Here is an 8,746-nt window from a genome sequence, read left to right on the forward strand (position 1 = left end):
TCCTCATCAGCTTTCTTGGGTTGGTTGCACTGTGCCTGACACACAATAAGTGACCACAGAATAAATGAATAACTAAGTGAGTCCTGAGCTGTGTCCTCAAGGAGCACCTGGTGAAGCTTCTGTTGTGCAGATGAATAGAAGGAATCGCAAAGAGAGGACGTGGTCTCCTGAACGTCCTCCTGCTAGTAAGTGGCACGGCTGGAACAGAAACACCTCCGGGCTTTCTCCTGTGACCACGCTGCATTGTGGGACAGGGAGCGCCTGCGGATCCTTATCTCATGGGGTTTCTAAAAGCCTGCTCACCGTACTCCGCTGGCTTCTCTTCCAGGAGGCTGCCCGCTGGTGCCTCAGCCCCGCCTTTCCTGTTATGCTTCTGCTTCTCCTCGTGAGTATGCTGGTGGCCCCGCACGGCGGTGAGTAAGGGCATTTGAACAGTATTTCTGGCTTAGTATGTAGTTAGCATGAACACTGGGGCATGTTGTCAAATGTCTTCTGATTTGTTTATTACTACGTTTATATCCGTGCCTAATGAGTGATGGAAATGATAAGCTATGGGTTGAATTTAATTGGTATGTTGGAGCGCCCTGTATAATGCATGAAAGCGTGGGATGGAGATGAGGTGGTGAACTGAGAAGAGCAAAGGGCCAGGCGGCCATGGCGACCTTCTCTCCACCGAATGGCTGCTGCCTTTGTTTGGCTGATGCCCTTGGAGTGTATTGGCCTTCTTCACACCAAACGGCTCCCTTTCCCTTTTTTAGGAATGTCAGGTGTAAAGGCAAACACTCCCACCCTGCATTCTAGAGACGTATCACCAAAACCTAAAGACCTCTCATCCAGCTCCTTGGTGGCCCCAGATAATAATTCACGCCCACCTGGAGTCTGGGACGTGGATCTGAGACTTTCTTTCTTGTTGGCACATACGTGCAGCTCACAAACACCCCAACTCACTTCTCTCCTTCCTACAGTGGGTGGGCGCTGTCGTAGCTGATCGCACCGCTCTCTTGGCTTTTCCCCCCTGCCTTCTCCTGTTCAGGTAAACTCTGGGCCAACACGCTGGGCTCCCCCTCTAAAGTTCCCTTCCATGGTGACGGTGAGGCAAGCGAATCCCCAAATATTACTGATAATTTATCCCAACCTCAGTTAGTGGATAATGCAAGAGGTTGCATGTTATTCAGAAGCCTGTAAGAAATCATAGTATATCACTTAACGAAAGACTCAAAGGCTTCCCTTCAGTAAAGTTCCTTCCGAACGTCGTCCCAGACCTTCCCTCCAGAGCAGCAGACAATCCACTTCTAGAAGGCGCTGGGTTGCAGCTCTTGATCATTGACTTCCTTCCTGTATGGTTGTTTCCTTATTAACATGTTTTGGTCATGATCTGGGCCCCCAGGGCCAGTACATCTGGGGCTGGTATGTCAGTAGCTCAACCTTTACCAGGTGCTTAGCTGTCTTGATCAAATTCCAACTATGAAACTGACTTGCCTCATTTTGGGTGACAAAATCATGAAATCTTCTGCAGTTTTTCAATCTCTTATTTTTTGAGATTTCATTTATCAAAATTCATTTTTCCAAAGTTTTAATTTTAATTTTCTTCTCTATTTTTCTATTCCAAAACAACAAATATCCCTTTGATCAAAAATGCACCTTCAACTTATCCCCAGCCACCTAGTGTTTTCTTAAATTTTTTTATTTCTCTGTAAAATTGAGGTTATTAAACATTTCTCTACCTGCCTTTCTTGCTTTATTTCTTTTTCCCCTTAGCTTACTATGACATGGTGATAATAAAAATGATAATGATATCCTGTTATTATAAATCATTACAAACATTTGTATATGTGTCCTGAGAGATTTCATTCTCAAACACAGTTAGAATTCAAATAATTACAGTCATAGGAAGTTTAAGTGCAAACATATACATTTAGGTATGGATTTACAGGTGCCTTGATTTTGCAGGTCATAAGAGTGTGACCACCACAGAGATAAAACTGCCCACCCAACAAAATCACCCGTTTTTGCCCAGACCCTATGGGGGAAAGGTAAAATTCTGAGGCGTCTGCCTGCTCGCTTACTCTCAGGGAAGTGGCTGGTGTCTTAGTCTGGCCTCCACAGATGCCATGACCAGATTAAATGTGCAGACTCTGTTAGAGGAAACACCTGTGAGAAAAAAGTGGGATGGCAGCCAGGAAGGTTTGGGGGGGCCAGGCAGCCGTGCTGGGGAACGAGCAGTGGGACGTGGACGTGTCCTAGACCACAGCAGGGTCTACTCAAGTTTGTCAAGGCCACAAGGAGCGTCCATCAGGACCCCTGCCCGCCGTGGTCTGCCCGCCGAGGCACTGCTGGGAGCCGCGGCCTGCGGTGTGCTGCGTGTGCTCCAGCTGGGGTGCTGAGGGTGCCTTCTCAAGGGTGCCTTCTCACGGCTGCCCCGGTACAATCCCGGGTGGATTGCAAGACCGTGCTTGAGGCGTGTGGACAGTGGCGAGGGTCTCCGTGCCTTACAAGCCTTTCTCTGGGTGTCTTGGCGGCAGGACCGGGGGCGGCCTCCGTGTTTGTCCTCTCCACGCACCTGCCCTGGGCAGATGCTACCTCGCTCCTCTCTTCACTCCGAGGTGGCTCCTGATTTTGAAGTGCGGGAGTGAGACAGTGGGATGGCGGTCAGATCTGTGTTAGGAGAGGGAGATGCCCTTGGACCTTCCGTCTACACTGTATGCACCCCTTACAGGGAGCGCACCACCCAACCCACGGTATGCACCATATTGGTGCCCACCTCCCAGTGTCCACTGCATGTTCATCTCCTTCCAGAATCTCTGGGAAGGGGCTGGGCAAAGGTAGATATTTGTGCATTGCAGTTGATCTTCTGGTTAGAATACTTGATACTGTGAATTCCACTCATAACCACTAATAGACCTCCTCCCACTATATAGAGATGACATCTCCTAATTTTGCTTAGAGTTTGTAAGAGTAGGAATCTGAGATTCTAGTGGGCCATCACTCATTGGCTGATGAACAATTGGCCATTTGGTGATGTAGTTTATTGATTAAAGAGATTCCAACTGAACTTGTGCTTCCATCTGTCATGGTGTTTACCCTCAGTAAGTTCCTAGTTTAGTGGATGAAGCAATGACATCAACAGATCATTGCAACCTGGGGTCACATATACAATGAATGGAGGATGTCCCAGCATCACGGGAGGTAGGGAGGGTGTCCTGACCCCTAGGTTGGGAGGCGGGTAGGGCTTCTTGAACTTTGAGTGGCAACTTCAAATGTCAGGCAGAGTCAGTAATGTAAAAAGGAGCAGACAAAGCCACAAGCAAAGCTGGGGAGCAAGAAGTAGTGTGGCATCTAGAAAATGATAAGCTTTTCGGCATCCCAGAAGCACGAAGTTCCAGGTAGGAGGTGGTTCAGCAGAGCTAGGCAGGAGCCAGATCAAGGACAGCCTTATGAGCCAGCCAGAAGAAGCCAGAGCTTCAGGGATGGGTCTCAGTTTCATTGTCTGTAAATTGGCAATGACAGCACGTGCCAGTACAGGAATAGATACGGTCATGTGTGCAAAATAAAGCCCAGAATGGTGCGATTGCTCATCACTTCCCTTGACAATAAACGGATATTGAGTCAGCACCAATTTGTTCTGGTGAATCTTGTCCTTATGTTGCCGCTACCTTCCATCTCCCCCAATAAGCCCCCCAGACTTGGTTTGTGAACACGGTGCCCTGGGACACACACTTTCAAATCCAGGGTGCCTTTTTTAGTTGCTAATGAAAATGTGTGGGTGTTGGTGTCCTGAGTTAGGTGGTGCATGGGGGAGAAGCATACCGTGTTAGCACCTCCCGGTAATAAGATCAGCTCCTGCCAGCCAGAATAAGAATTTAATTCTCAGCTGCACAAAGGAAATAACTGTGAAATAATCATCAAAGAGCAGGCAATATTTTACAATTGCTGCCTAAGAGGGCTGGCATGCTAAATACTTTCGGAGGCAATTATGCGCAATGTAAAATGTACTGGAGTAGTTCGGGTCCTGTGATGAGACTCAAATGGAACTGAAGCCTCGGGCCCCCTTGCTTGTCTGCAGGGCGCTGCTTCTGCACAGCCCTTGGCCCTCAGGCCATCGTCTCCACTCAGAGGACTCAGCAGCCCCACTGACTTCCTTGTGAGGTGTTCCAGACACTCCGAGGGGGATGAATTTTATTAAGAAAAACGTGTGCATGGCATCCTCTTGATTATCACTTGAAGGGGTAATGTACGAGACAAGGTCCAGACAGATGGTCACTACTTCAGCCCGGATCTGTGCCCTGTGCCCTGTGCCCTGGTTCTTCCTCTCTAAGCCTGGTGTTCTCAACCAGGGGTGCCTTTGTCTCCCCCAAAGTTGGTGTCTATCCACTATATGCTCTATGGCCAAAGCTGGGCTTTCTGCCCAACTTCCTACAACATACAGGACAACCCCCGTAACAGAAAATTTTCCAATCCAAAATATCAATAGTTGGAGGTTGAGCCACCCTCTCAAAGCTGAGCAGGGCCTAGTCAGGCATTATCAGGAAGACCTTCCTAAACAGATTTAATCAAACATTCTTCAGTGAAGGTCACTTTTTGTGGCTTTCAGATTTACAGATTTCCAAGCAATGTCAAGCTAATTGCCCTGACTAAATCGGCCATTTTGTGAAGAAAGACAAGAATCTTTCAACGTTTTCAGACTACTTGCATGCTGTGTGTAACTAGGGGGAAACAAGCAAACAAACAACGTGAGCATGAGCATGTCTGCAAGCTCTCTGAGCCCCTGGGCCCCGGCCCGCACCCTCCCACTCTCCGGATGAAGCGGCGCTGGAGGTGGTGGTTAGTAGTTGAGTGCTGGCGCCAGCCCCCCGCCCTATCATCGTTTTCTCCCAAGCAGTATTTCTCAAGGTGTGGTTCCTAGACTATCAGCTTCAAAACCAGCTGGGAACCGAAAAACCCCATATCTGAGCCCCACTCCTGACCTGCTGGATGAGACTTGAGTCTCAGGAGCCAGAATGTTTACTGAGCCCACATCCCAGGGGAGCTTGATGCTGATAGTGTGGGGAAAACCCTGTCCTTTATTATATGCTCCCTGGGGCTGGGGTCCTTTCCATGTCTGTACTTACTCTACCCAATCTTCATCTCTTGGTACTCCAAAAGACAAGCGATCTAAATTAAAATGGTAAGCTTCACAGGCAATAACAGCTTCAAGATATAGCCCTAAATCTCTCTAATCTCACCCAAAAGGCTACTCTCTTAAGGCCAACCAATACAGAACACTGGGTGCCTTTATTTTCTTCCACAGAGACCTGGCACATAGCAGGTACTAGAGAAATATGCATAGAATTGAATTTACATGCATCCTCACGTCATCCTGGCTGCCACCTCTCAGGCTTAGCCCAGCAAGTAGGCAGTATCAGTGCTTTTGATAACATTCCTCTCCTCGATTGTAGGGGGCCACCCTCTGGACACCCCCCACCTTACACAGGAGCTGCCCCCTGGACTCTCAAAAGATACCAGTAAGTATTCTTTGAACTTTTCTTAAGAGACCTGCTGAAAAGAAAGTTTTCTAGGATATCGGCAGAGAAAATGCCCCCTTCTAAGTATACCCTGGGTCACTTACTGCTGTGACATTTGTAGGTAAAGTGGTTCAAATGAGACTCAAAGCCTCTCCATCAGCAGTCTCCCCTGGTGTCTGGCCACCACTGAACTTTGAGACCATGTACTAAAATCTCCCATCAGAACAGGTCAGCTGAAAGGGGAACAGGAGAAGGAAGTAAATGAGCTGATCATGAAGGTTATACGGTAGCTGTAGTTTAGGTTCAGAGTAAGCTCTGAGATTCCTAGAAGGCAGGACAGAAAGAGAAAGATGGCGTATTACAGTGCTCTTGTTAGAAGAAAGGAGGATGCGTTGTTGTTCCTTTGGGAAAGGAAAGTTTTCTGGTGATGGACTGTGAAGATTTCCCAGTTGCATATTTATATAGTTATTGCTAAAGAATGCTGTGCATAATGAACTAGGCTGTTGATGTTAGCCCAGAATTAAGAGTCCGTTTCTGACTTTCTGAGATGTGAGCTGAGTCAGCCCAAGTACTTGTGCACGAGCCCATGCAAGCAAAGTGATTAGTCCCACCCAGACCCAAATGACAATGTGGCCTCTCTCCAAATGGCATTGCCCCCATGGCAAGTGCAATGCCCACCAGGAGGGCTTCTGCAAAGATGTTAAGACTCACAGGCCACACTTGGCATGTAGAAGGATCAAGGCCAGGAAACGCAGTGCTCAGGCATTCCTCTTCAGGGAGAGCGGCCCCGGCAGCAATCCATACAGCAGTCCCAGAGCCCCTGCACACAGGCTCTGGTACAAGGGAACCGGGCTTATGTGGGGCAGCCACAGGACCTGCCCTGGCCAGAAACGTCATTCTCCCTAGGAATCAGTATCTACAGAACTACTTCAGAGGTGTAATTTTTAGGATGCCCAGAAGGGACATGCTCAGTTGCAAGAGTCATCACACAGAGGGAGACCCAACACGCTGACTCCCAGCAGGTATTTAGAGCTCAGCCGTAGTTCCCACCAGTCCAGATACACCTCACCACGCAGGGGTCTTATCTACCATTGAGCCATGTTGCCTAGTAACACAATTCCCATCTCAGCTTAGCAGGTCTCCTCGGTAAACTGTGTTACTACAGAGTTAGCCCAAGGTCAAATCTATACTTAGAGAAAGAAAAAGGGTTTACTTACTCTCCTCCCAGGGGGTGTCAGGGAAGTGGGAGCAGTCCTTTAATTTGTTTTCTCTTCCTTCCACTTAGATATCACATTATATGAAGGGATGTTTAAAAACGGAGAAAGTGTGGCTGAAGTTTTTGGTAAGTTAAATCTGCAATTGCTTTCAGCCATCAGGTGTCAGGGCAGGGGCCTGTGAGAAATGACCAGGGCCCTGGTCTCTGCCCTCTGAGTTTTTAGGGCTCCCACCTGCCACCGCCCAGCAAGCTCTGAACAACGTGATCTGGGCTCTGATGAGAGCAGTGGTGCTGCTTAGATGGCAGGGGAGACACATGGCTGCCAGGTGCCAGGTGCCTTTAGAGTCCTTACTTCCTTAGCCCTGATCATAACCTGGCTAGGTATCCCATCACAGACGGAATCAGGTGACACGACCAAGGCCACACAGCTAGAAGGGGGCAGTTTTCCTCTGAGTCCAGGGCTGAGCCTCCTGCACTAAAGTAGGTTTGTTTTCTCTCTCCAACTGATAGATATACACAAGGCCTAAGACTTTCAAAGGGTGTCAATATTCCTTTTATCAATTACACATCTACAATGTGACTATCGATTACAGACACCATGATAGTGCCTATTATTGATTGCTAAAAGTACCCCAAAAGTGAGCCTATCAGATGACTGAAAGGAGCAGGCTCTGAACTGCTTTAGCTTAGACAAGGCCGTGCATAAGGCTGCACTTCAGATGTACATGTGATTACGTGCAGGGGCCCTGTAAGTTTTTGAATGAAAGTACATGTTTATATAAACGCACACACACTAACCTTAGATGGCTTTTTCCATCACTATAGAATCATTGCTTCATTTTTCGATGAGGCCGTGTGGAAATGAGGCATAGGAAAGGAGTTTGAATGCACTGAGGTGTAGGAAGTCCCAGAAAGGAAGAAACCAGGAGAACAGGTGTGGCTGGAAGTGGCCCTCACAGCCCGCTTTAATCTCCCCAGGCTGCCTCCCGTGACCCTGTGCACTTTAGTCAGTGCTGTGGGGTCACCCTTTTAGTACTGAGCATCCTCCATCAGGAGGGAGAAGGTGGAGAGGCTGAGCATGGAGTTAAGAGTCAGAAAACAGGATTTTGCTCTCTTGCCAACTTTGTAAGAGCATTTTTGTTAAGGGCAAACTGTCATCACTGGTTGGTACCTCAGGCATGTCTCTGAGCTTCAGTTTCTTTACCTGTGACATGGAGGTGGCAGAATAGCAACTCCTTGCAGATCAACCTGAGGCTTATGGGATAACAGACCAAGTGAATGCTTTCTAAAGAATTACTCACTCTATCTGTTTAAAGCACAAAAATATTTAAAGTACAAAAATATTTAAAGCATCTAGCACAGTTTCAGGCACATAGTAGGTGCCCCCAAATTATTATATCTTTACCCCTTTTCTTCCTGCACTTGCTTATAGTTCTCTAATGCTGGTGCTATAAGGGATCCATTCATCAAACTAAGAGTGACTTAAATAACAAGACATTTAATTATCTTATATAAGCTGTCTGAAGTCAGCGAGATTAGTGCAGTAGCTCAACACAGGTATCAGCAACCCAGCAGGCTCATTCTCTTTCCCTACTGTGACCCTGGGTACAGTGGTTTTTCAGCTTTAGGGTTGGGGCCTCATGGTTGCAAGGTGGTTGCTGCAGTTCCAGCCAGCATATTCTCACCCACATTCAAGGAAGAAGAAATACGCATACCAAAATGATCTTCTTACATGCCTTTACTTCTTATGAGGAAAGAACTGTTTCTCAGAAACCACTAAGAGACTTCCCCTTAAGTTGTTTTGGCCAGATCTGGGTCACATGCTCAGCCCTAGGCCAGTCACCATTTGGAAGCATAGGATTATCATGTCCAGCTGAGAATGATCATAAAACATCCCCAGAGACGTGGGGAGAAGGCTTACCTTCCTTGAGTACTTTTCAGTTTTTTTGGTTAAGAAAGTGGGAGAAATGATGTTGGGTGAGGAACTAGAAGGCACCATGGCTTATAAACCTGCCTCCCTTCAATTGTC

At 47.6% G+C, this 8,746-nt stretch overlaps 1 protein-coding gene across 1 annotated transcript in view; it reads left to right on the forward strand.

Annotated features, from left to right (window-relative positions):
• The first annotated feature begins 367 nt into the window (after window positions 1-367).
• Window positions 368-8,746, forward strand: part of OC90 (otoconin 90) — a 29,280-nt gene continuing 20,901 nt past the window's right edge. The window contains exons 1-3 of the mRNA XM_036890567.2: window positions 368-413; window positions 5,436-5,501; window positions 6,787-6,843. Coding sequence (XP_036746462.2) covers window positions 368-413; window positions 5,436-5,501; window positions 6,787-6,843 — 169 coding nt within the window. The remainder of the gene's footprint in view (window positions 414-5,435; window positions 5,502-6,786; window positions 6,844-8,746) is intronic.

This window comes from Manis pentadactyla, chromosome 3 (assembly GCF_030020395.1).
Source record: "Manis pentadactyla isolate mManPen7 chromosome 3, mManPen7.hap1, whole genome shotgun sequence".
Classification (NCBI taxonomy): Eukaryota; Metazoa; Chordata; class Mammalia; order Pholidota; family Manidae; genus Manis; species Manis pentadactyla.